Here is a 26,904-nt window from a genome sequence, read left to right on the forward strand (position 1 = left end):
CCCCACCCCCACCCCACTGTGACAGTCACATTAGGAGAGAAGAAGCATTGCAAGATAAACATCTGGAGGCATTGAACGTAAACAGAAGGGGAATGCCTTGCAAAACTAGTCACAAGTCAGGAAACGGCAATCTTATCCTATCCGGGGTCCTGGAGGACACAATCCCACAAAGTATGTAGATGGGTGTCAGGTTGCTGTGAACAGGCATGTTTTCTTTCTAGCCACCATAGGCATCCTGTTTTGGAAGCAACATGACACTCAGTTCCTCGAGGGTTGGTCATTTGCAGACAAATCACTGTGTTCTTTTTACCTTAGGAAATAGAGAGGAGAGAACAATCCTGGGTTCTTTAAAACACAGAGACAGCAGAGGACAACGCACACGAGACTTGTTTTCTTTTGTTCACTTTACTCCTTTACTTCCCCCACCCGCTTGTAGTATTGAGAATTGAGTCAAGGACTCGAAAATGCCGAGAAAGGACCCTACAACTGACCTGTAGCTTTAGCCCCTATTTATTTTATTTTAAAACATGATGATTTTTTTTGTGTGTTGTTATTTTGAGACAAGGTGTCACTATGTTGGTTGCTCAGGCTAGTCTTGAAGTTCTTGGCTTCAGCAGTCCCTGCCTCAGCCTCCTGAGTAGCTGAGATTATAGGCAGAGGACACCCCACGGGGCCCTCACATTCATTTACGGTTTCTATGCTCATAGGCTAGCCATCCCGAGATGACTGTCTAGAGTTTAATCTTGCTCATAATTTAGTGTAGAAATAACCAGCATTAAAACTCTGGGAGTCTCTACTTTTAAAACACACATTCTTCAGCCTCCAATTTTACTTACGCAGTATCTAAGAAAATAACCGGAAATCTTCATTTTTATTCTGTAGCCAAATATTTGGAAGCACAGGGAATCTGAGAATCACTGAGAATATTTTTCAAGAGAACATAAAGTGGAAGGGAAGCTCAGTGGGGAGTGCTAGGGGACATGGAGGAGGGCAGCAGTGGAAGGATGGGATCAGTGAACTTTGGATAAGTATATGGAAGTTTCAAAGAATAAAAGTATTCTTTGAAAAAGGAAATATCAGAGACTGCATACGGGGATAAATGCAGATGGACCTTGGTTTCAATTTCCTTCCTATTTCTATTAATGTCAGAAGAATGCTCAAATTTGTGAAGAAGGAGAAGTCTGGGAACTTTTTTATGAGCCCTTTTGGACATCATAACTAATCTGTCTTCCCTGTCATAGGGAAGAAGCTAAACCATGTTTTAATCACGTTGTACTGTGCTTTTGGAAAGACTAGAACGTGCCAATGCACACACACACACACACACACACACACACACACACACGAGAGGCATCACAATCATTTGCTCAGAGCTCAGAGGCTAACTTCATTGTAGGGCGGGATTAACTGCACCTTTCCTTCCAGAATTCTGGTGTAAATACAGAAACCACAGTCATGTACGGGCCTGAGAAGGACAGCAGAATGTGGAAGTGGATTTGGAAACCAAAATATTATGTCAGCAGTTTCTCTTTCATTTACTGTCCGTTATCAAAACCAACATTTTAACCCAGGGGCCCAGTTAATCAAAACACAGATAATTTCATTTGGAAGGCCCAAGGCTTGAGGTTTAAAACAGGAAAAAAAAAAAAAGAGCCTTCCCATTCATGCAACAGAAGTGTTAGGGAAATCTTCCTGCAGAAACCCTCTTAGTCGATCCGTGCTGGGACACCACTCTCTTCAAAGGGAGTCCCACAGCGGGGTTCCTAGTGGATGGAAACGCAAGTACATTTCCATAGTTTAGCCTTCCTTAGTATTCTCAAAAGCCGTCTGTGTGTGTGTGTGTGTGTGTGTGTGTGTGTGTGTGTGTGTGTGTGTATGAATAGTTTTAACAATAAAAACAGACAGCAGAAAATATCCTTAGAATTTTTGTTCTGACAAGGCATTACTGCATAAGGATACATGTGCACAGGTTATATGCCAATGCTATGCCAATGTGTGTGTGCATGATTTATATATGTATGCATGTATATATTATATATATAAGATTTGAACATATTCAGGTTCTGGTACTCACAGGTGTCCTGGAACCAATTCCTCACTGGGATCAAGGGATGATTAACTACAAGGAATTTGGAGGCAGAGGGGCAAGATGCTCCATGAAGAGAATAACTCAGTGGTTAGAATTTACAATGTGTAAATTCTACTCTTTTTCACTGATTTTGAGAGTCCCTGCAAGCTGAGTTGCCAAAGATGGTCAAGTTCTGGTAGGCACGTGTTTGCCTTCGGGATAGTGGAGTGGGGACAGGAGAGCTGAAGGTACAGAGTCTGCAGTGTTGGGACAGAGTGTGCCCCTGATGATACTCGGAGATATGAAAGTGAGGTGGCCAAGCGCATGTGAGGAGCGTGAGACCCTCAGGACCAGGGAGAGCATCTTTCTCATTTCTTACTTTTTGAGGTTTTGCAACGAAACTCTCTTCCTTTCCCCGTCTATGCGAAGCCTTGTCTCTTCGAACAGTTCTCTGGGCACAATCATGGCATTTGGAAGAAACGGCTGTCTTCATACATCCTCCACCATCCTTGCCAGGTCAGGAGCAGGGCCGATAGCCTTGATACAGAACAGTGTGGGGAAAGGATTGTAGTCATGCCCCTGACTTAGTGTTTGACCACTGGGCATTCAATTTTCAGCTCATGATGGTTAATGATCATATCACAGATGTGTCCGATGACGCAAAACAAAAGAAATATTACCACTTGTACAGTTCTGAGGCAGACCGGAGAGGACCATAATTATGTTCCACACAAACAACATCATGAGGAAAGTGATTAGGAACCAGAAGGATGTGGATTGCAAGAGGGAGAGCGGATAGTCCTGACTGTGGCAGGTCTTGCTCCCTCTCCTCAACTGAGCCCCACAACTTTGCTGAGTCTATCGTGTTCATGGGCCTTTGGGCAGCTGCCGTTGTCAGCACGGGTCTGGACTCGTGGGTGCCAGTAGGAAGCTGCAGCTTGGTATTTCGCCTACCCCTCAGTGGTCTGTCTGTCCCTGGAGTAAATGTCTGCTTGGCTTTTATAACCTGCTTGGGTGCTTTGGCCTCGGCAACTCAGTCGCAGCACTGGGCCTGAGTGGAAAGTGGACATCTGGTCGATCATCTCCTGTCATCGGGGTAGCCAACCAAGCCACAATGCCTTCTTTTTCTCACTTTGTCACATGCCCTTGGATTAATTGCTCTGAACCAATTCTGGTGACTGCAGGGCCATATCCTGAATCCACTTGGCATGAAGACCTGAATGCAGTAGAGGCTAACAACTTCACTGGGCTCTGACCCTCTAAAATCTCTCAATGAAAGCATGCTTCACTCATCCGTTTCGTCCACCTCATCTCATCCTAACCAATTTTTAGCCCCTTCTACAGCTCCTCCAATGGGTTGCAGAGGCTTTGGTTAAAAGAGACACAACCACCAATTTTGGCCTGAGTGGGTCCTAGTATCAGTCTCCCTTTCCTTGGGGTACCCAGGAAGCCATGTGGGTCTCCTCTCCTCAGTTTTTAATTCACTGGAGGTGTCACGTGGGAAGCCGTCAGACACGCTCTAGTTTTGGTTGCTCCTTGTTTAACGCCACTGCTCATCTTCCACGTGTGCCTTAGGCTTCAGGAAAAGGGGTTGGGGGACCTGAAAGCCTCTGAGGAGAAAGTGCAGAGCGCAGAGGAAGAAGACCCACCTGCCCAGGCCTGCAGGCTCCCTGGAGTTTTCTCCTCATCCCAGACCTTCCAGGCCCTAAGAAATTTACAAAACAAAACAAGAAAAACAAAAAAGTATACCAGTGGGAGCAAGACCTTCTAGGGAGGAGAAGTTCCAGGGAGAGCTGGGCAGCCTGGGCAGCGACTGGCGGGGATTCAGTCAGATTTCTTAGGGCCCTACTCCTTATGAGCCAGATAACCTGCCAAGGCCTAGGTTGCAAAAAGAAAAATCCTGTAAGAGAGGAGCAGCGAACGGCTGTTGAGAAGGACAAGCATGGGAGGGTACTCCCTAGACCTGACCTCTCTCTAAATCAGAGAGCCTCCTGTCCAGGGAGACAAGCATAGGCCAGGTAATCCCCTGACTGCAGTGTGCACTCATCTGTTCCATCAACAGATACTCAGTGGCGGGGAGGGGGGCACGTGCCTTTGAGAAAGTATGACAGCCTCCAGTGACACAGGGGTATCTTTATTTGAAGACTGAAGTAAACTTTTGGGGAAAGAGGTAATCAAATTCAGTTGTGATATTTTAGGGCTGAGCAAAGGTCTCACCTGACCTCCCAGTACCTACCCACCCCGAAAGTTGTCTGCCATTAGATGATCCTGCCCCTTCTCACAGTATTGCCTCTTCAGGACATCGCACGTGGCATTTGACACGAGAACGGCCAGTCAGTTGCCTGAGGGTTCTTGGTGCCAGGCTGGAGGAGCGGCAGTAGGTACCAGACAGGAGTGATCAAGGAGAAATCACTCAAGGCCTTATTTTCTTCTTGGCGAGCCCAGGGCTGGTATCATCAGGCCCGCTGGCCTGAGCCTTCTGGTCCTGCTTGCACATGGTTGAGGGTACGTGCCGCGGACACCCCTCTGCCTCTGTCCACTGTGAAAACACGGGACACCCAAGTTGAAAGGAATGCTGAGTGACACCATGTGGGTGTGCAGCGGTCTGTGACCGGAAGGTCCGCTGGAAGCAATTTGCAAAGGGGGTCCTTGGAAAACCACCTGGATGGTTATTGTAAATTAAAAAAGGAAGAGATGCCACATTTGGGGGGATAATTTTTAATACTAGGTTTATGGCTGATTACATGTGATAGCCATTACAGCTTGTTTAACTCTGAAATTATCTGGCCTCTCAAGTTCCCCAGGGACTACAGGAATCATGGGTTAAATTTTAAAAACAATGTCTGGGAGAAGATGACATGCTTTGCCTTGAGGGGAATAGATGAAGCTTAAAAGGAAAAAAACAAAACAAAAATCCCGCCGGCTTCCCCTAGGAAGGGTCCTTACTTCTTACATCGTCGTCTGTGTCTTCCATAATGTCACGGAGCCCAGAAAGTCACCGGCACAGAAAGCTTCCTCTCCTTGGTTGTTGGGCCTTTCAGCTCCTGCAAGTCCCTCTGTGCCTTTTCCAGCAGGGTGATTTGGAAAGAATCCAAAGGGGCTCAAATCTCAGAGGTTTCCTCTTCTTTGGAGCCGATCGTGTCGTCAGGAGCTGGGAGGCTGAGTGAGTTACATGGAACAGCTGTGCGGTGCCGCCACCCTCTCCCCAAGGAGGTCCGCTCCGTGCGCCACCCTCTCCCCAAGGAGGTCCGCTCCGTGCGCCACCCTCTCCCCAAGGAGGTCAGCTCCGTGGGGGACAGTGTTGGGCTCCATCCTGAGCAAGCCCGCCAATCTGAGGGCCTAGCCCACTGGCCGGGGCTGCTTCAGTGAAGGTCCCCACCAGGATTACAGCCCTGTACCGGTTCCCACCACTGAAAGCAGGCTCTCCATAGAAGCAGCCTGAGCATGGAGGGACAGGAGTGGGGGCCAGGGGACAACATGGGTGAAAAATGAGGTCTGGAGGGGAAGTGCCTGCGGGAATTAGGATAGTCTCTCTCCAGTTAGTTGCACATAGGAGGGAAGCCAGGATTTCTTTTCCACAGTGGGAGAAACCGAGTGGCCATTCTTTGGTTGAAAAGCAGCAGAAAGGAAGACGATGCTTCAAGCAAAAAGTGTGAAGAAGAATAAACACTCAGACCTCTTTGAACTCTGCTACTGGTCTCCACTCAGTCCCGCACTGCAAAGCAGCAGTGTTTATTCCTGTTTCTCCTGAAGGAGCTCTACTGGAACTTGTGAGCCCTGGGACAGTGGAACCCTGGTGTGTCGTCCCTGACCAGGCATCGTAGGCATCTCTAGGTCCTTGCAGTTTGTGTGAGTTCTGGAAACACTGAACTCTTGGATATGTGACTCCGATCTGAGGTTCACTTGCCCTCGCTAGACTCCTTGTGCTTGGAGAACCGCGATGCCTGAGGACCTCAGCGGAGGTCTTGGTTAGGCTTTGGCCAAAGGTATCATCTTTGCAACTTTCCAGGGAAAGCCCAGGGAAGGTCTCTGGGTGAAATGTTTATGACAACTTCATTCCAACACTGATGAGGCCCATCACCCAACAGCTTAATCCGACCCCTATGATGTGGGATAAAACAATCTTAGGCACAGCATATGAAGTTTATAGGAAGATGTCAATTTGGAAAACCCCACCTCATAGACCATTTCGATATTCCTAAAATAATAACACCAAGACATTAAGTATGGAAGCTTAGACAAGGAAGGATGTTAGTGGATAGGAGAGGACAAATGGAGAAAATATAGTAAATCTCTTCTAAAAAGGCGAAAGTCATTTATATAAAATTTTCCCAAGCTGACTTGGAATTATAGCTGTTGAAAATTTTGCGTTATTTATTCCCTGCAGTAGAAGAAAAATCAATGGCTGCTTGGGCAGTGAGACAAAAGTGAGTTATCTAGGCCACTGACACGGTGGGCCACGCTGTAACAACCACATTTGCTGCTGTCAAGGCGCGGGCTTCCGTGGCGCCAGCTGTAACTCTGGCTGATCACCTCTAATTCAGAGCTGCCTGCCTTGCTAAAGGTGTCACGGGGAGCCACTGCGGTCTCAGCATCGATTGAGAACGTGGTGACAGGGGCAGCTTGCCAGGGAGTGTGGGGGCAAATCCTGAGTGGAGAGATAGTCCCTGGAGCTGAGTTAAATCCCAGTGGATCCAGATGAACAGGTCCGGACCTTCCACAGTGGGTATCTTTAATGAGCTAAGTGATTTCCCCAGAACTAAAGGTCCCTCCCTGCTTTGTGCCATGTGCAGAGACATGTTTTTATCGGGTACCCCGATTCCCTGGTGCACAATGATGAAGGCACTAGACTGTAGTCAAAGCTGTGATCACGTATGGGAGGGAAATGCAACCTCATGCCTTTCTTCTGCTTTTGTGGTTAAAAAAAAAATCCTAGTGAGTTCCCTTTTTCAAAAATTTACTTTTTATTTTTATTTCTTGATAAGGAGGAGGCACAAAGCTGTGATGGGAAATAGTAAAAGTGGAATAAGAGAGCTGTGCTAACAAAGCTGCCCAGAGTCAGGATTCTTCCAGGTACCCTGTTTACGGAGTGAGAATTCAGCAATTAAACGGGCTTTGCTATCGTTTGTGAAGATACCGTTTGGTTTCTCCACCGCTCCCAAGCTGTTTTCGTCCCCCTGTAATTAAAAAGTAAAGAGAGAAAGACATCCATACTGTTTGCTCAACCTGAACACTCTTAAAACACACGGCTCCACCCCAGCGTTCATCCCATCCCTGCAGCAAGGTGACGAATGGGAGGCTTGTCTTTTGTTCTGAAGGGGCCGGCATCATTTCCCTCAGCTGAGAGCTAACCTTAGAGAGACAAGGTTTCACTCAGCTCGCAGAGGTCCTTTCTCTCAGCACGGTAAAAAGCCCCCGGAGTGGCCCATGAAGGGAGAAATGACTTCGATTTCAGTCCTTGGTGATTCCAGACACAGGCGCGTGTTTGGACCAGAAGTGGTTTTGCCCTTGCTGACAGGGAGGTCAGATATGAGAAGTTGGGGGGTGGGGTGGGGCGGGGTAACGGGGTGGCATTCTGCAGAAAACCCCATGTAGCTCCAGGAAAACGTGTCCACAGCTGTGGAAACCCTGTCACCTGGTTCTGAGCTGAAGCCCTTTGCTTGGTAACTGGAGTTGGCTTTTGCTGCTGGGTGCTTCAACCTGTTCCCTCTCTGGTATCAGTGTTCCCATCTCTTCATTGTGGTTACCCTAGCTCCAAACTTAGGGCGCGTACCAAACCCAGTTTAAAGATTCATTTATTTATTTCCAGCAGAGCAATGCCACCCCTAGTCGCAGACCCCCGGGGGCCCCTCTCTGAGCTCCTCCGGCAGCAGCTGTAGGCCATCCCGGACAGCACTGTTTCCTCCTCTGTTTACTGGTTTCTAAGGGCGATTGCACCACGAAGGCCCTGAGCCTGGAACTGGGCCTGGGGCTGTTTTGGTTACATTGAAGTTTTTGCTTCAGTTCTGCCAGATTTAAATGGTGACTTCACCAGCACTGAGCTAAAAAGGAGAAGGGGGAGGAGGGCGAGCCCAGGAGAAAGAGAGCGAGCAGAGGAGCCAGAGGGAGAGAGCCAGAGCAGGGCGCTAAAGAAGGGCCAGCGCATTACATCATTGCTTGGCCTGGAATCAAATGGGAAGGATATGAGTCACTCAAGCTAGTTAAGCTTTGGCTCAAATTCTACACACACTCATTCCACAGCTCTCATGTTCTGCACCTCAGGAGGGAATTCAGCCTCAGTGATGGCCATGAGGTTGGTTTGTAATTTTATTTTCTGTTTCTTGATTTTAGAGCTTTTTGGGGCCCCTACTGCTTTCTGTTCTGGAGCCTTCCTCCTTTCTCTCCCCTTTCTCGCTTTCCTACCGCCTTTGTTTCCCTTCTTCTCCCCTCTCCCCAGCCCCTCCGCTCCTCTTCTTGCCTTGAGAGGCATTTCTTTTCACTTTGATCAGAGTTGGGCTTTTTTTCCCCGTCCTCGTATAGAGACCTGAATGAGTTTAGAGGCCAGGCAAGAGGGGGGAAATCAGTCAAGCCAACCGAAGCCACGGGAGAAAAAAAAGCCACAAATACAAAAGCAAATCGAGAAAGAGCAAACTCCGGAGAAGTTTCTTTGCTGCTGTGTTGCTCCTAATCGGAGGAGACAGGGAGAGAGTTAAATCGCAGGGACCAATCGCTGGATTGGTGATGTAATGCAAGAACCACAGGGTAGTTAAGTAACGTGAGAGGGGGGTCAGTGTTGCAAAGCATTTACCTGCTCTCAAGGGGTTTTCAGTTTATTATCAATTGCAGTGACTTTAACTGCCTTCAGGCTGCAACCTCTAATTATTCGCAGGCACCCCTTTTTTATCTTTTATTATTAAAAGTAAAACTATAGTTTGGTATTTTAAAAACACAGTATTATTACAGCTGTATATTATTTTCCTTCACCAGAATTCGTTCTCTCTCTCTCTCTCTCTCTCCATCCCTCCCCCCACCCTCCTCCCCACCTTAAAACAGTTGTCTTTTCATAAAAGGTCTTGGTGATGGGGTGGTGGTGGGTAGGGTTGGGAGGGCTTTCTGAGTGCAGCGGGTGAACTGTTAACAATTGGGAACTATTGCATCCGTGGTGCTGAGGAGGAAGAGTTCATGGTTGTGGTGTCCTCTCTGTTACGAATGCAGGGATGTGTTTTAAAAGGACTATCTGATGATGCACAGAAGTAGCAGCCGTCTCCCGCTGTCATTTCAGCTACCATTGGCAGTGAGTGTGTGTTTGCTTCAGCATTCTAACTCCAGGGTGTTCCACGTGGCACTGGACGTGATCTAGCGCTGTCTTGAAGACACTCGTCTTCTCAAGTTAATTTTATACACTGGGAGAAGTGGGAGGGGTGATTAACAAAAACCTTTGATTGATTTGTTTTAGAAACAAGTTAACAGTAGGGTAACGGATTGACGCTAATACACCGTTAGGGGTAATGATTCCGTTCCCGATGCTCTCCAGAGGGGCAGAGAAATAGAGATGGCGGCGTGGAAACTCATCCCCACCTTTCCGTGTCATATGTGGGTTTGGTGTTGTGTATGCCTTAAAAGCCCCTAGCAGGAGAGAACAAGGCCAGCTCACCCTGTGGGGGCTCTGCCCTTCTCCTGGCTTATTTAACCGGGTTTATCAGGCAGATCAATGTGAACAGAGGCAAGGGGTTCATCCCTGCAAAGTGTTGGCATATTTTGTGTGAAATTAATCACGACATGCAATGAGCCTTTCTATTCCCTCCTTTCTGGCCAGAGGTGAAAGGGGAATGGAGGCTGGAGAAGTGCTTTCTGGGGAGAAGGGGAGAGGGGAGGGGTCACAATCTATCCCTGAGCTTGCCTTGTTGGGTGCAGCAAGCCTGTGTTTTAAATGTGAGTGATGGAACTAAGCCCCTCCTCCTGCACATATGAAGCCTACCTTTTGCCATCACTGAAGTCTCTTCTTGCAAAGTTTTCCAGCAATAGAGCAGTTGCAATTGCTGGGTGTGTGTGTGTGTGTATGTGTGTGTGTAGATGTATAAATATGTATATATACCTGTATACATGCATACGTATATACACACACACAATAATGCTGTGTGCTGAAAGGCATTGGCATAACTTTTCAGAGAAAGGTGTGTTTTACACTCCCCTGGCATTAGAGCTCCTAAAGAAATGAATGGAGAAGGTTGAAGAGGGACTTGCCTCTGCCTGCTTGGAAAGTCGCTTGATTTTCACCTTGCTTTTGGAATGAAGGCTCCTTATGAGACGCGATCTGTAGTTTTCTAGCACTGCCCAGGAAGAGCCAGCCTTCTGCATCACATAACTAACTAGGCTTGCCTGTCAAAGAGTGGCCCAAGGGACAAGAGAGTAGTTCCTGGTCCCACAAGTGGTCCCGATAGGTTGGGACATCAGTGGGGTGAGGAGCACGGTGCCACCCTCACTTGCATGGGGAAGGACGGTATTTACAAGAAGCAGATTCTTCCAAAGTCTGCGTCTCTCGCCTGGATGCATGGCATCATTTTCTTACAAGTTCAAGTTCATACAAGTTCCAGAGATATTCTGTTGGATCTTGTTGTTTGTTTCAGTGCGAAGGATGTATGTGTGTTTGACAAATGTTCGGAGGCTGAGAGCTTGAGTAAGTCTCAAATTTTTAAATGAAATTGAAATTTAGAGTTTTAAAGGTTATGCAAAAGTCCTAACTGCTTGTATTCGACCCAGAGTTTTCCCTGAACAAGACTTCTATTCTCTGGTCAAATTCCAAGTAGCAGGTTTTCCACATTCATTCATATCCTCTCTCTCTCTCTCTCTCTCTCTCTCTCTCTCTCTCTCTCTCTCTCTCATCCTACTGGCTGATGGTAAAGCACGTGCTGTGAGTTTATTGGAGTCAGCTTCACACTGGGAATAACCATAAGTGCCCATCTGTGAGGGAACTCACTCAGGGTGAGGGTCATAATTAGTCCTTAGTCACCATGCATAGCTCAGTGGGCATCAGGGGTGTGCTGAGGCCCTTAGGAACAGAGAAGGTATTCTTGCTTTTTGGTATTTTTTTATTTCGGTTTGTATTTATGGATTTATTTATTTATTTATTTATTTATTTATTTATTTATTTATTTATTTATTTATTTATTTTGAGTTAGAGTTAGAGTTCTTCTTGACCAGGCTGTGAGCTGTATAACAATCATCAGAAATGCCTTTTTTTTGTGACCCACAGAGAGGCAGACAAGGGGCCCTAGCCCACTGCACCCTCAGTGACACTAGATACCTCTTGTGACATCATTTGATGGCTGTTTCAGTTTTTTTGGGAGGGATGTTCAATTGCTATTTTTTAAACTTTGCCCAGAAAATTGTTGATTCATATGAGTTGAGGAATTCATGTTGAGAGTCGCCATGATACATTTGCCTCATTTCTCCTAATAGCAACATCTTGGAAAATGATGGTATAGAGTCCCAGCCAGAACACCACTATAGCCCAGGTCTGCGAGCGGCTCTTCCCAGGCTTGCACTGGTCTGCATATATGTTTTTTCATGTAAAAGCAAGTCATATTTGCTAGTCCAGGGCCCTCATGCCAGCCTTGACCAACACCCACCTTCATCAGGACAAGTAACTTGGTGGCAGAGAAGTTCCAGGGTGGTGCCTGTCTCTGAACACCGTCAGGTGGCGATTGAAGGGGTGCTGGTGGCATTGTCCTTGTTTGACATTCCGAGCTTGGCCTCAGTGGACACTTTGGTTTCCACAGGGGACAGTAGGCCATGTTTTTATGCCAGCGGGAAGGAGAAGACAAGGCTTTGGAGACACCAGAGACGAGGCACAGAGCAGAGCAATGCCCAGTCTGTAGCTGTTGTCACTCTCACCTATGATGAGAAGGAAGAGGGTGGTATTTGGGAGCTGGCATATCCTGGTACTGTGGAATCTCTTGCAAAGAGTGTGGTCTTTGGGATTCTAGGGGCCTGGGCTCAAATCACTGTTTTATTTATCATCTGTGTGACTTTGGAAAGCCACTGAGCCTCTCTAAACTGCCTGACCTCTTCTCACTGTGATGAGGGTCCCCACCTAACAGTGAATTCACAACAGCATACCAGTGACTACAATGGGAGACTCGTCCTGGGCCCGCACCACCCTATCCCGTCACTGCTCTGGCTGCTGTTCCCAGACTCTTGTTCTCAGGAGTTCTTCTTCTTCCCCCAGGCTTTCTTTCGTGACATTGTCCTTCTTTCTATTCTGGGAACTAAGCACTTGAGCTGAGGGGCATTCCCCCAGCCCCCCATATATGGGAACTTATAGCTCCTCTTAGATCAGGGTGAAGCAGCGACCACAGACTTAGAAGCGCATGGACCCATGGCACAGGAGCGGGAACCAGGCACTAGCAACAGGGCAGTAAAGACAAAATGGAAGGGAAAATGGGGCAAGGACTGGCCCCATAAAACTCCCTGGCTTTCTCTGGCCTGGGTGAAAGGAGTACGGCAGGGCCATGCGGTTTGGGCAAGGGACCCGGGTAGCCCAGTCAGGCACAGCCAAGACTTAGTAAGAAACTGAAGAAAACCAGTGGCAATGGCAGTGTAAGTATGCCTTTAATCCCACACTTATGATCGCGCCCCTTGGGAGGCTGAGGCAGGCAGCTCTCTGGGAGTTTGGGGCCAGCCTGGTCTACATTAGCTAGTTCCAGGACAGCCAGAGTTACACAGAAACCTTGCCACAAAAACAAGCAAACACACAAACAAAACCATGAGAACTAGTTTCAGTTTCCAGCAGGACTAAAAGTTCACGTTGGCAATCACACCAATGAGTGACTTGCCCTTACAGCTAAACGAGGTTGCCTTTACCTGCGTGATGAAAACGCTGGTAAATTTCCCCCCAGGGACTGCAGGTGATGCTCAGGGAAATGATCTGCATGCTTAGCATGCATGAGGCACTGCATTAGATCCCCAGCACTGCACTCAATCAATCAATCAATCAATCAATCAATCAATCAATCAATCAATCTAAATAGACTTTACATAGAAGTCAGGTCAGGGTTAAGGGGCAGAAATTAGTGTTGAGAATGAGTCTTTTCATGTGCCTGGAACTAAACAGGGTGAGCAAAATCAGGTTCTGTACTTAACGCTGCAACAGCTGTAGTTGAAAGTGGGGTTTTCTTCTGCTCGCTAGTGTTGGTTCTCTGCTCGTTTATCTCCCTGGCTGGGGAGTCACAGAGCAGGGGAATAGCCACAAGGAGGGAGGAATTGGGCAGCATTGGAAATTCAAATCCCAGCCTAAATTTTAGTTTGTGATTTTTTTTTTTTAACATACACTATTATCCTAGTGAGGTAGCTGCTGCTGCCAGGGTGTTCCAAGGGCTGTGTCTCACGGATGGTGGTTACATAGGATGCCATTCCGTGAATTATACTCTTGAACACTGAAATTAGCTTGACTTAGAGTCTACCACATAGTACACACACACACATCATAACAAGGCCATACATCTTTCCTTCCTGAACCTACTCTGGCAGGAGAGCTTATTAGTGATTGATGTGGCAAAGCAGCACCCAGGAAGAAATAATCAATAGTTCTATCATTCCAGAAACCAGAATGTTAGTTAGATACTAACCAAGACCCATCTGGACACTTTGCTGTCTCTCCAAGTGATACTTCAAAATCCTTATCATTCCTTACTTTTCCATCTGGGTTACTGAAATTGAATTGAGTTATTCCCTGCCCCCATAACAACACAATCTACAAAAACTGTCAGGCAGTCTGCTAGTTATGCGTTCCTCAGAATGAGAAAGTGGTCCCGAGGGACTGCGCTGCAATATCCTGCATGCTCACGTGAGTTACTAGGAGCCTGTGAATCTCTAAAGAATTAAAATCATGTTGGGCTGTACTCATGGGCTGAGATAGCCCTGGCCCTTTGGTTGGCTGTGGGGCCTATGTACCCACTCGACTGTGCCCTGTGCCCTCCACAGGGCCTACATCACCGTTGGAAGAAGGCGTAAGGGACAAACTTATTGGCAAAGGTGGAACCTCCTTGTTCATCACTATGGTCCAGTATAATTCTACCCGGGAGTGCTGCTAGAGTCAGGCACATCTGGGTTCAAATCTGGCTCTGCCCTTTGCTAGCATGATAATTTTTGACAATCTACTGATACTTGCTAGGTTCAGTGGCTTCACCTAAAAGACAGACTCTCTAAAATGAACCTATGCAATTAGCATAGAAAGTGATCGGTAAATGTTAAGCTATTTACTAAGGAAATCATTTCGCTTTGCTGAGAGTTTAGATGATAATATGTTTTAGGCATCAATAACGTAGAGGCCTAGGAAGTTGTGTCAGTGGGTAGTACAGTTTCTGTGCAGGCCTGAGGGCCCGAGTTCGAGTTCCCCCGAACTCATATAAAACCAGATACAGTAGCATAAGTCTGTAATTCTAGCACTTCTGTAACAAGATGAGAAGCGGAGACAGGCAGATGCCTCTAAGCTCTAGGGTGGGCAGCTAACTACAAGGAGACCTTGTCTCAGTAAGGTGGAGGATGAGAGCTGACACCAGATATTGTCTGCCCACCCCATGTGCACTATGCATGTACTCACATGCATATACACGCATACATGTACTACACACACACATACCAATAATAATAATAACAATAAAAAACAAATAACCGTGAGGAGGGAAACAGTGTCATTCAGTGTTTCTTTTCAGGTTAACTTGATTACAGATTACAACTGAGGCCATGCACAGGAAGGGAGAAGAGACAGACTAAATGGCTAGTTGTAGGCTAGGTGATCGCGTCTTTAAAGGTTAGAAGGTGAGGCTTAAGATTGCGCTTGACAGTCGCTTGGTTTCAGTTCCAAGAGAAGAGCCAGGGCTATTTGGATCCCCACCCTTTGCTGTTAGGAGAGGTCTTTCTTTCTCATACCACACAAAGTCTTTTCTTGTGTCTGCCTCTTCTTGGCCTTCTTATTTATAAGAATGCTTCAGTCAGCTTGATGACACTGTGTAAGAAAGAGCTGATCCCGTTTAATTCCTCTGGAATTAATCATAATGGCAGCAATTAAGATAAACTCAGTTAATATAAATATGGACGTAAATTGCTCTCGCTTTACGTTTCCCCTCCAGGGTTGCTCTCACCGGCATCCACCCTCATATGGGCCAAGGTCGTCCTCCCTATAGGTGACTTTTCTGAACCCTGGTATTGCTCATATGTCACCGCTTTCTGCCATTTCCTCCCTCTAAGGGCAAAGAGGAAGCTCCAGGGGGCAGGGCACCAGCCATGACATTTGATTTAAATTCTACCCTCACCATTTGGAACCCCCTTCGCAAGAGAAAAATAATCCTATAATTTTAATGCACTCACAGACGTCTTTCTGTCCAACCAACTTGCTTCACAGAATCAAAAATTGAGAAGATCATTCCAACTGTAAGGAGAGGGAATGGAGAGATGGCTCAGTGGTCAAGGGCACTTACTCCTCCCAGAGGACCAGAGTTCTCTTCCCAGCACCAAGCTGGGTGGCTCTAGGGGCTCTGACATGCTCTTCTGGCCATTGAGGGAACCTGTGTGCACTCGGCAGACACACACATACACACAAACAAAAATAATCAACAAAAAGAAATCTTTACAAATTGTGAAGAGAAGGATCTGAGGTCAGAAAGTGATTTTGTAGCAGTCCGGGGACCATGCTGTAAGGCAGAACAGCACAGACTTCTATCTCACCAGGCTGTCTGCCTTGCAACCGCTGTCTCTTGTTAATACTTTTTCTGTCTCTGTCTCTCTTTCTCTTTCATCTTCTGAGAATGGAGGGTGAGGGAAGAAATCAAAAATTTAGATGATGCCCAGGGCCTCAATAGTAAGCTATGCTTCCAGAAGCCGGGGACCATTCAGGCCCCTGGTTATTAAATTCCACCATCCAAGTGTGGAAAGAGCCTTGGGAAGGTACTTGGGAAGGTATATAAAATAACCTGCTTTTTTTTAACCCCCAACCATAGGGTCCTTGTGGTCTAGTTAGTGGGTGGAACATGGTGTCCTTAGATTCAGGAGTTCCAGGCCACACATGGGATGGGATAAGTCTTCCTCCCTCTCCTCTTTCCTGCCTGCCCTGTGTGAGCCCGACACACATGGAGTAGATGTCCAATGAATTCAGAGCTAGAAGCTTCCCCAGCACTATCACCCAGGCACCTGCAGGATGTAGCCTTGGACCTACATCCTGTAGTTGTTGGGATGTAGTTGGGAACAACTTAGACCACAACCCCCAAAGAGCCAAGCTTTGCACTGCAACCCCGTAGAGACGCCTGCACTCCATGGCCACAGTAAACATGTCACTTCAATACCAATTCTGAAAAGACAAGCAATAGCAGCAACAGAAAAGGACCCCGAGGGCCATTCTCAGTTTTGTTAAGGGCCCCTCGTCCTTTGCCACAGCGGCAGTTTTTTATTCCTTAGGTTCAGGCTGCCTGCGCTGTCTGACAGTGCCTTTGTCGTGATGCTTTATGGTAAAATGTGGCACAGTCGGTTAACCAGATTCACCTTCCCATAGCCATTACCCAGCAGCCTTGGATTGGCTCCGCCACGAATCCCCATGGCTCCTTGGTGTAAGATGAAGTGCTGTGTCTCCTGACCTCAGAAGAGTGTTTCTAACTAATTAATGATGGTTAAGTGCCTGGAAAATGCACACGACAAGTCATGCTTGCTTGCAGGTCCTAGTCAGTGTCTTCCTTTTCCCTACTAGCAATGTGCCCTCCCTGCTACCCTGCTCCCACCACCCATTTATACCCTGCCTATTTCCCCAAACTCTGGGTGAAGCTTCCCATAGTAGACTAGGCCAGTGTGACATAGATCAGTCACATGCCCATGTGAAAAAGATCGTGCCACCAATTGGTAGTGTCATTGGTAGAACTGCCATCAAGAGAAATGTGGTTTCTGTGTGGCAATGTGGTTTTGAACCTTTAAAAGGAGACAACATTATATGTAGCAGCAATGAGAAACTGATTCTTGTCACCGTTCCCTAAGCAACACAGCACCATGACTCTTTACATAGCATTCACACCAAATTGGGCAGCATGGGCCATATCAAGAAATGATTTCAAGCAAGATGGGATCATGTGAGTAGGTTATACATAACTACCACAGAGTTTTGAGCAGCTGTGTGTTTGCTGTCTCCTGAGACCAATTCTGTGACTATAGTAATGTAATGACTGTGTTCACACAGACGTGTGTTCATACATGCATACATGCACTATGCCTGCTCTTTATGGACTAGTACCCTACTGAAAATAAGGTTTTTCTGCTGATTTGGAGGTGGGAATCCCAATTGACCAATAGCCCAAGAATCAAAAAGAATTCTTACCGCTGAACTATGCTATTTCCTGCGTTAGCATCATGATTTGTTCTTAGTGTACAGAAGGGGCCTATTCGGGGAGGGCATGGGTCTGAGCTGTCTTCCTAGATGGAGGAGCGGGCAGGCATGGAAGGCTGGCTATTTATGTCATTGCTTCAGCTAGTCTTTTGCCTCTGATTTCAGTGTTGGTTCTGAGCACAGCTCCAATCATTTGGCTTACAGCTGGGCGATCCCGTCTCCTGGTTCTCAGAAAGTAAGGCCTCTCAGGGTTGTAAGAGAGGGAGAGACACCCATAGGACTCCGCACATCAAATAGTTCGTACAAAGCACCGTTTTTGATGAGTTAAGTGTAAATGAATTAGAAACATACGGATTAAATTCCCCTTGAAAGACACATGGGTTTAAAAATTAAGGGGGAAAGTGCTTGGCAAGATGGATTTCAGCCCTGTGCCAAACCTCAAAATGTTTGAAAAATGGTTTCAGACATTTTTACTGAATGCAAAATGCCATGAGGTTCCCTCCTCCCCAGACATGGCAGTGAATCTTTTAACAACAATTATATGACGAGAAGAAAGGCCTGCGAGGGTTCAGCATTTACTCACTTCTCCTTTAATTGCCCTACCACTGGAAAAGAAACATTCGCAGGTTTGAAAGAACTGTCTGATTGACAAACTCAAATTTAGAGGCTGGCAATGACTTGAAAATCACCCTCAAACCCCAAAAATCCCCGCTGCCTCATGTCAATCACTGTCTCCTCTAAGTGGGATAATACACTCTAGGGAGATGTGGTATTGGGTATCCTTTATTCGCTGGTGTCTAGAGCCAGGCACAGTGGTTCTAGTTGTTTGTCTGGCATTATGATGCCAGCCCCTTGGAGGAAGGGGAGGGGTAGAAATTGCATGACCACAGACCGGAGGGAAAACCTACTGGCTTACAGCAGCAGCTGCTGGACAAGATGCCGTGTGCTCTGGAGGCGGTGTAGGGTGAGAGCTGCAGGTTGCTGGGAGAGCCATGGAAGCCTGAGCCCTGCTTAACCCCTCGATGGAATAAGCCATCCAGTACCTCCTCCACACGGTCAGAGTCTTCCTGGCATGTGGAGACTCGGGAGCAGCGTATTAAGGATCAATTATCTCGCGACTGTTGTGCCTGGGCCGTAGTAAGTCGCCTCCAATTATTTTTTACTGGCTATTCCTGACAAAAGCAGGCTGACACTTTTACTGCCTCATTTTTCCCCCTTCATATGCACAGGCAAAGGAGTGGGTGTTGAGAGAGCCACACTGTATACTCAAAGGAGAACAGTTGGGTGACCAAGGGCCTGGCTGGGCTGGGCCATTTCTGGGTGACGCCATCTTGTTTCGCTTTCATATGTTAGCCAGGATGACCAAGGTTTGCTTGCCTGCTTCCTTCCTTCCTTCCTCTCTTCCGTTCATTCCTTTCCTTTGAAAGAAAGGGTGCATTCAGTGACTGCCAATATCGGCTTAGAAACCAGGGACAACAGTGAGTTTTTATCGAAAGTTTTTAAGCCAGTGCATACCCCCGCCCCTCTCAGACAGTAGCTATGTTTTTAACTGTATTCTACAAGTCATGGGGAAACTATTGTTTTGTCAAGACTGTGTTTCACATGGCACCTTGTGCTTCCCTTCGGGAATCAAAATTAATTTGTTGCAGAAGTCCCCCACAGGGAGACAATGTCACAAAAAGCTACTTTCGGTGTTGCCAGTGAAAATCTCACTGAGCACTGACTGTTAAGACCTACTCCCTGGGTCGCTTATGTTTGTCTATATGTTTTGAATGGCAAATAAAAATAGATGAGCACTAAAAATACTGGACAAAACAAAAACAACCAAACATACCAACTTTCTATCTCGGAAAAGGCTTCAGATTAAAAAAAAAAAAACAAAATGGTTGAGCTGAACCCTGCCCGGCTCAGTTTTTCCTTTATCACAAGCAACTCAATATAGAACAATTGGGGCAAAAAGAAAAAAACAACCATGTTTTTGACTCTGAAAGCTTCCCTCCCTCTCACTCCTGACATCACCCCTGTCCCCCATCTCAAGTCACAGCTGCTTCATTTAAAGCCCTATCAAGTGCTGTCAAGTGCTTCTCTTCCTTGGTGACTTAGCTACCTCCCTGAAAAACTGAGAAATTAGTAGAAACGAATTCTCAACGCCCATAAGTGTTCCCAGTCTCCCATCCTTGGGGATATCCACGTGGTGGTACTCCTTGGTCCCAGCCTGGGGGGCATCCGTAGGCAGTGAACACAGGTTATATGGCTTGTGTTACCAGGTAAGGTTGCTGTCGTTCAGAGGATGTTTTCTTCCTGCATGAAGCTACGGGCCGTGGGAGCTATTTGCTATCTTCTGCATCTTCATGGACACACTGTAACAACTCACCTGTGGACAGTTAATTAGGCTTAAGGTTTCTGCCGCAACCCCCACTCACGGCACACACATTCATGTTTACACACAGCCCCCACATGTGCCTGCAGTGTGAGATTAGTCTTTCTTCCCTGGAGCATTTCCTGTGTCTGCTCTCTGGGTCCTGGAACCCCCATGGGAGTTAAGTATCACTCTGGGGGAATGTCTCCCATTACAGATGGGCTCCCGTGCCTCCTCTCTTTCCCTTAATACATGATGAGTTCCTTTGGGGGCAGAATGATCTTCTATTCATGTTAGACTGGGCATAGTTTTTAAAACACAGCGGAAGCTAAGTAAACGTTTGAATCATAGTTATAAAATATTTTTGCTGTGTTTATTGAACCCCGCCCCTCACCACCACCAAATGATAGTTTGGGATTCTGCTGGCAGCCGGTAGGTTTAGTCCTTGTAGACAATGTGAGAAGGGAGCGTGGTACTGGAGAATTGGTGCCCGAAGATGAGCTCCCTCTGGCTCACAGCTTACTTCTCTAACCTGTGTTTATCTAAATGGTCTTATTTATATCTATTTCCTTTTGACAGAAATAGCTCTAAAAAGCAAATCTACCATGTACAAAGAGACAGTCCTTCTGACTCTCCGTCGTCCCATGTGCGGGGATCCAGTTAAATGTTCGTTTTCTGAGTCATCTGACTTCTAAGTTTTCAGTTTTCTAAAGGAGCGCAATTAAGACAGGAGGTTCCCAGGGATTTTTTTTTTTTTTTAAATAAGGCTGTGAGTAAGGCAGACACACTATAGGTTGAGGCCCATATAAGGAGCGTGTGGGCACCCGCCCAAAGGGAGAGCAGCCCTAAGAGCCATTCAAAACCTACAGGGATGTCAACACACTTTTGAGGAGGACGCATTAAGGATGCAAATGCGTGGTGCCTTCATTATGATAAGCACTGGAAAGAAAACAGTGAAACCCATTAGAAGGTTTTGGGAACTACGGAAGCCGAGTCTAGTTTCTGCTAGGGCCCAGCATCTTTTCTAACTCTTCTCTACCTCTGACCCAACAATTGTAATGATTTAAATGCTCCCCCCAAATTCCTCCTATTTTGGATAAAGCCAATTAGTTCATCTGTCAAAGGGCCAACTTTGTAATTTCATCTATGTCAGATACGATTCGGTTTAATGAGATCCATTCTCTGCATTACCGGCTAGAAGTAGCCTTCCCACGTGGAATGTGTTTGGGGCTGTCCAGGTACTTCACTTTTGTTCTGAGAGGTTGATTTTGACATGAAATCCATCGTTCTTACTCGATGGTCTCCTACACACGGACCCACAGAGAGGCCTATTTAATAAATGTGTTGGGTCTTTCTATGGAAAGGCATCTATCGGGAGGACCCCTTTAATCATGGCCATCTGAGTCACTCAAGATGCTGTCAAGCGATAGTCATCGTAATGAATAAATTGGCATGTAATTCTTTTTATAATCACTCTAAATTTGAAAAAAATATATAATTGATTTTTTCCATCTTCCTTGATCTTCAGGGAATTGTATTAGAATGTCATGAAACAAAATATTTAAAGTATGTTTCAAATAATGAACGAAAATTACTTCACTTAATAAAGATGTGGAATTCATTTATGAAGACAAACACTGGCTGTGGACCAATGGACCAAGGAGGTTGCCAGAAGTTTGCAGTAGGCAGCCATTCTCGGATGTCCACGGTTCTCTGCCCCTCCTAAGCTGGCTCCATGTTAGAAAAACAAATTCTCTCATCCATACTGGACTTAAAGATAATTACTTTTATTTATTTTATTTTTGATACGCAAGGAGAAAAATCACCATACACATTTCTTCCTTACAAAGAGGGTCATGACTCTGAAAAGCAGTCCTGAGGACTGAACGCCTTATTTATAAAAAGATTACGTGGCTGATGTGTTTGATGCTTGAGAACTGACTACAAAAGTTAAATTTTTTTGACCTTTCTGGAGAGTTTCAGCAATTGAAACCACTGGCAAAAAATGGAAAGCACTTAATTCTCGGGAGAATAGTTGAGTGGTTGGGCATTAACTTAAAGGGAAAAAAATGAAAAGTCCTGGTGCAAACCATTTGTCATTTTCCCTTTTGTGCTTAGAAGAGAAGGAGTTACCAGCTGCAGACAAGCATCTTGGTGTTGTACTGGATAAACCCTCCTCATTCCTGCAAACTTTGTGGCTCTCTTCCGGTGTTCTCTTTTTTCCTCCTTCGAAATGGGGCATCATGAACTGAAAGCAAGCATGAACTTTCCCAGTGGCCAAATCAATCAGAAAAAGTATCTGTGACGTATGTATCCTCAGTTATCATGGACTATGGATATAAGGCAGGAGGCAGACATTGAACAAGTAAGCATATTCTACAAGTATATTACAATATAGCTCAGTGAAGCACGGGGGAGGGGTGTGACTGCTTAGATTAGACAAACCTCTAATTTAGGACTCAGAGAAATTTTTAAGAAAGTAATATTTAAGCAGAGACTGTATGATGAGTAACGGTTGGTCCACAACAGAGCACGTAGGTGTCTAGGCATTTATCAAGGCCCTAGAATAGGAAAGAGCTTGTTACATTCTAGGAGATTAATGAAAGTCAAGGGCTGGACATATCAAACCAGGTAAAAAGTAGTACTGCATCTAAAAGATGTAGCATTTCAAAGATTTTTTCAGAAAAAAAAAATCCTAAATGCAAAGAAAAGCCATAGAAGAATATTGAAGGACAGGGAAATGTCAGGACTAATCTTTTGTTCATGAAGATTATTCTGGAAGCAATGTAGTTAGACTACAGAGGAGCAACATGAGAGGCAGGAACTGTTGCAGAAGGCCAAGTAAGAGAAGATAGTGTTTGGATCAGAATCTCAGCAGTGGGGATAGAGCCAAACAGATACAGCCCAGGGCCATTTTGGAGGAGGAGGAGAAGGAGCTTGGTGAACAATTGGAAGTATACTGTGAGAAGAACAGTGTTAACTTCCTAGCCTCTATTAGTTCACTTACTGAATATATGTAAAGGAATATGAGACCCTACGATCTGCTGTCTGCCAGCTGGAGACCCGGTGAAGCAGGTGGTATAAATTCTTGTAGAAATCCAAAGGCTTAAGAATGAGAAGCAGCCATGGAATTTGTTTCTAAGATCAGGACAAGCAACCGTACAGAGAGACAGACAGCACTCCCTTCCTTTGTTTGGGAACTTTGGTTTCCTCCAGGCCTTCAGTGGGTTCCTTGATGGGCACTCAGTTGGGGAAGGTATACTGCTTTACTAAGTCCACCTGTTCAGACGAGACACCCTTCCAGCAGCAACCTCACAGACACACCTAGAAATAGCATTTAACCAGGTCTCCAGTCATCTATGGCCATCATGTTGATGCTTACGACTTTCACAGACACCGTGATTCAGGTAGACTATCATCCACAGCTCAGCAGAGGCCTTTTTTAGCAGGAATGTCATCCCGGCTGGCTTTTTAGCAGGCAGGTCAAAGAGCCTCTCACATGATATCGATCATGTTTCCCTTCTCAGGGTTGAAGGATCTTTATTGTTCCCAAAATGCAGGTTTCCCAGCCAATCCCACTGGACACTACATTGAAAAGTCAGAGCTATTTATCTGGGAGCCTGTCCTCACACTCTCCAAAATGTTATTCTGCTTAATCCTAAGTGGCAGATACAAATAAAAACACGAGAGTTAAGCCTTTATCTCACACTGTGATTGTTAATATGTGAGAAAACGTTGTCCGTTCTGCTTCTCTCCGGGACTTGGCTTTTCTTCCCTGCTTGCCTTGATGTCAGCAACACTAAGGAACCAGGGAGCTGTTCTGTTGTTGTTCAAGAAAGGTGATGTTCTACAGCATCCAGTGAAAAACTGTTCCCAATTTCCTTTGACTTTTAGACAAATCTCTTCGTAATTGGTGGATTGCTTCTTTGAAACACATCACTATAGATCTCTTCCTAAATCATCTTATCTAACAATGAGGACCATATTAACTCATGAAAGTTTAGTGTCACAAAGGTCTGTGGGATTGTTGGTCAACTGTTTTGTTTTATACGTGGAGCAATGGGAACTCAGGCTTTGAGGACTTAGCCCAAGACCCCTAGGCGAACGAGTGGCTGAGCCAGTAGTGGCCTTGTGGGGTATTCATACTCAAAGCCAAGCCCCCTCCAACTTAAATATCTCTCTTTACCATTTGATTTCAGATTGACACATCCAGAGAAAGTTCCACTCAGCCTTTCTGTTCTGGATCACATCTTAGGGTTCTGAGGAGAGACTCCGTTCTCATCACAGACCAGTGTGGGGGCTTCTTAGGCAGCAGTTACTTCCTGTGGGCAAGCCTCACACGGCATGCACTCCAGTGTGTTGTCAGTCACTTTCTGTTTCTCTTTCTATTACAGTTACTCTCTGTAGCTGTAGCTGACATTGACTTCGCCTGTAACCCTACCACAAATTAAAATCAGACCCCGAGTCTGTCTGGGAAGATGTTTATGAAGCTGTAGGAAGACATCTAAAATGAGTCCAGATTACAGTATAAACGTGAAACCCCAAATGCCACATTCATTTAAGGGCAGGAATAAGACTGTCTGGAGAGTAATTTGGGACAGAGTAAGTCACCCCTCTCTGGCACTCTGCAGGGCCACCAGGGACGAGAAAGGAGCCCCTGCAAGACTTTCCCCAAAACACTGCGACCTAAAGGACTTTTATTAGTTTGCTATTCTGAATGAACCCAAAAGAAAGCAAACATTTTAAAAGTTGCTGTCTGTAACAGAGGTAGACATTGGCATTTAAAACTTGTATGTATCCATTTGTTTACTCTGAGGTTTGTTTGTTTTACTGTTTCTTGAGACAGAATCTCACTCTGTCTCCCAGGCTGACCTCAACTCTGGGACCCTCTTGTCTCAGCCTCCCAAACGCTGGGATTATCGGTGTGGACCACCATGCCACTCAACTTCAAATGTACTCACAAACAAATTGAGAAGAGGCTGGGAAAATAGCAAAGTAAAACAAGTCTAAAAATATCCCACCTCAAGGTTGGCAAGTAGGTAAAAGCATTTACCACACAAATCCCATATAATTTGGGTCTGGTCTCCAGATCCCATGTTGAAAGGAAAGGCTGATGCCCAATGGCCAGCCTCACGCACGAAATCACATTCACACACAGGTATACACACACACACACACACACACACGCACACAACTGGTTGCCACCAGTCATCCACACACATGCATGCATGCAAGCACATACACACATGCTGATGATAGATAAAAATAATCATGAGTTCCAATGTTTGACCCAACTAATACAGCCCCAATATATCCAAGACTAAAAATCTTTGTAGGGTTTTTTGCCTTTTAGTGTGTATTTACCTGCTGGATTTGTATGTGGCAAGTGTGTTCACGCACAGAAAATGGCGATGGTCTCGTCTCCACCTTGCCACTCTCTAACAGAAGCAGCCTTATCCCACGGAAGCCACAGCCATGGCCTGTTGCCTGTGTGTCCAGTTCGTCTCAGGCTGAGAAGGCCTCTGAGATCCTTGGACACAAAGTGCAAAGTAAATATCAAGTGTCCTAATTATGAACTTTATTGTTGCAATTTGACTAATGTTTCAGATAACTATCAGTTCAGTTTCATGGTGAGTGTTCTTGCAAAGCCAGTGGACTTGAAAGGTAGCTCCAAGAGGCTACCCAAGGGTGTGGTCACAGTTTCCTAGATACTCCACCCTGCTCTAATGTCCCCTGCTGAAGACAGAGCTAAGCTGACCTGACCACCGTGTCCCTAGAAATCAGAATGGTACTTCAAGTTACCATGGTCCTTAAAAAATGATTAGGGAAAAATAATAATAACAGACATGGAGTCGGGGGCGTGGTTTAGGGCTAAAGCTGCCAGGCTGGTGTGAGGACCTAGAGACGGAATTTTAAAATAAAACATAACCTTGTCACAAAGAAGTCATGGAAGTACAGCTGTGAGGAATTGAGAGACAGGACAGGGTCAGGTAATCTCATTAAGTCATTCAAAACTGTAACTGTAACGTAGTGAATGCCAAACTCGCATTCTCTGACACTCTCCCTCCAAACTAAGGGAATGGCTGACACATAGGGTAAGAGCCAAAGCAGGGGCAGTCTGTCCTGGTCAATTCTCCCAGAACAAGATGGCAGGCACTCCAGGCACCCCAACAATGTAAGGGATACACAAATCCCTCAGTGTGTTTCTGGATCTTTCTCCCGAAACCCTTACCTCCTACCTATCAGAATATGATATTAACTTGTTTTCTAGAATGATACTAGTGACGATCTTTTTTTTCTAAATCAGATGCATCATCTCGTGCATAGAATATAGGTTGGCATCCTCCAAGGATCAAGACAATCGAAACACTCTCTCAAATGTCCGTCTCAAATGGCCATCCCTGTGAGTTTGACATCACAGCTGCATGGCTCTGTTGAAGGGAAAGGGGCAAGGTTGAGTGGACATAGGGAGTTCATGCTCACAGTCTGCCACAGAGCGAGGAGGTAGCTGGGCCTGTCAACTCAACCAGTCCCGGCACTGTGTTCATGTTAGAGACCAGATTCGGCAGCCTGCACAGCTCTGCATTCTCTCTGGACCACCCTGGCTGGAATAACTGAAGATGGATCTCATTTAGGATGACGAGATCTGACATCTCTCCTGCTCCTCCAGCCCAGGCAGGACAAGAATGCAGCTATGCTTTTAAGAGCCCTAGAAGACTCGATGCTAAACCTCCAGTTAGCCATTCATTTGATTTTCTCTATCTGCTCTTGGGGCATGTTCTTTTCTAACTTTTGTCCCACGCTGTTCATTTCTGGTGACACTGCTGCTATGCTTCGACTAGAGTTGACAGTCACTCTGACCACTGAGTATAGGTGTCTGGAAGCTGAAGATTTGCCTGGCACCTCCCACACTTTTCTGTTGTGTTCTCTCTTGAGTGAAACCGGTTCAGACCTGTGCTTCCCCCTTTAGGTCATCCTTCATTTATTTTATGTATTTCTGGAGCCTTCTCCCAGTTCTCCACTCCACCCCACCCCTGCACTGTGTTCAGCCTTGACCTGGCCAAAGTTTCTTCAGCACCTGGGCATCCTAGGGCAACTTGGTTGGCACCTCTAAGGCTCAGTAAAGTCAAGTGG

At 46.0% G+C, this 26,904-nt stretch overlaps 1 protein-coding gene across 2 annotated transcripts in view; it reads left to right on the forward strand.

Annotated features, from left to right (window-relative positions):
* Creb5 (cAMP responsive element binding protein 5) overlaps positions 1-26,904 on the forward strand; it is a 320,651-nt gene that overhangs the window by 192,456 nt on the left and 101,291 nt on the right. Inside the window, exon 1 of one of the 2 annotated variants that reach the window (XM_005360826.3) lies at positions 8,317-8,360. The exons of the other annotated variant lie outside the window; for it this stretch is intronic. Coding sequence (XP_005360883.2) covers positions 8,350-8,360 — 11 coding nt within the window. The 5' untranslated portion in view covers positions 8,317-8,349. Of the gene's footprint in view, positions 1-8,316; positions 8,361-26,904 lie in introns of those variants that run through there. 2 annotated transcript variants of the gene reach the window in all.

The sequence above is a fragment of the Microtus ochrogaster genome, linkage group LG3 (assembly GCF_000317375.1).
Source record: "Microtus ochrogaster isolate Prairie Vole_2 linkage group LG3, MicOch1.0, whole genome shotgun sequence".
NCBI classification, from domain to species: domain Eukaryota; kingdom Metazoa; phylum Chordata; class Mammalia; order Rodentia; family Cricetidae; genus Microtus; species Microtus ochrogaster.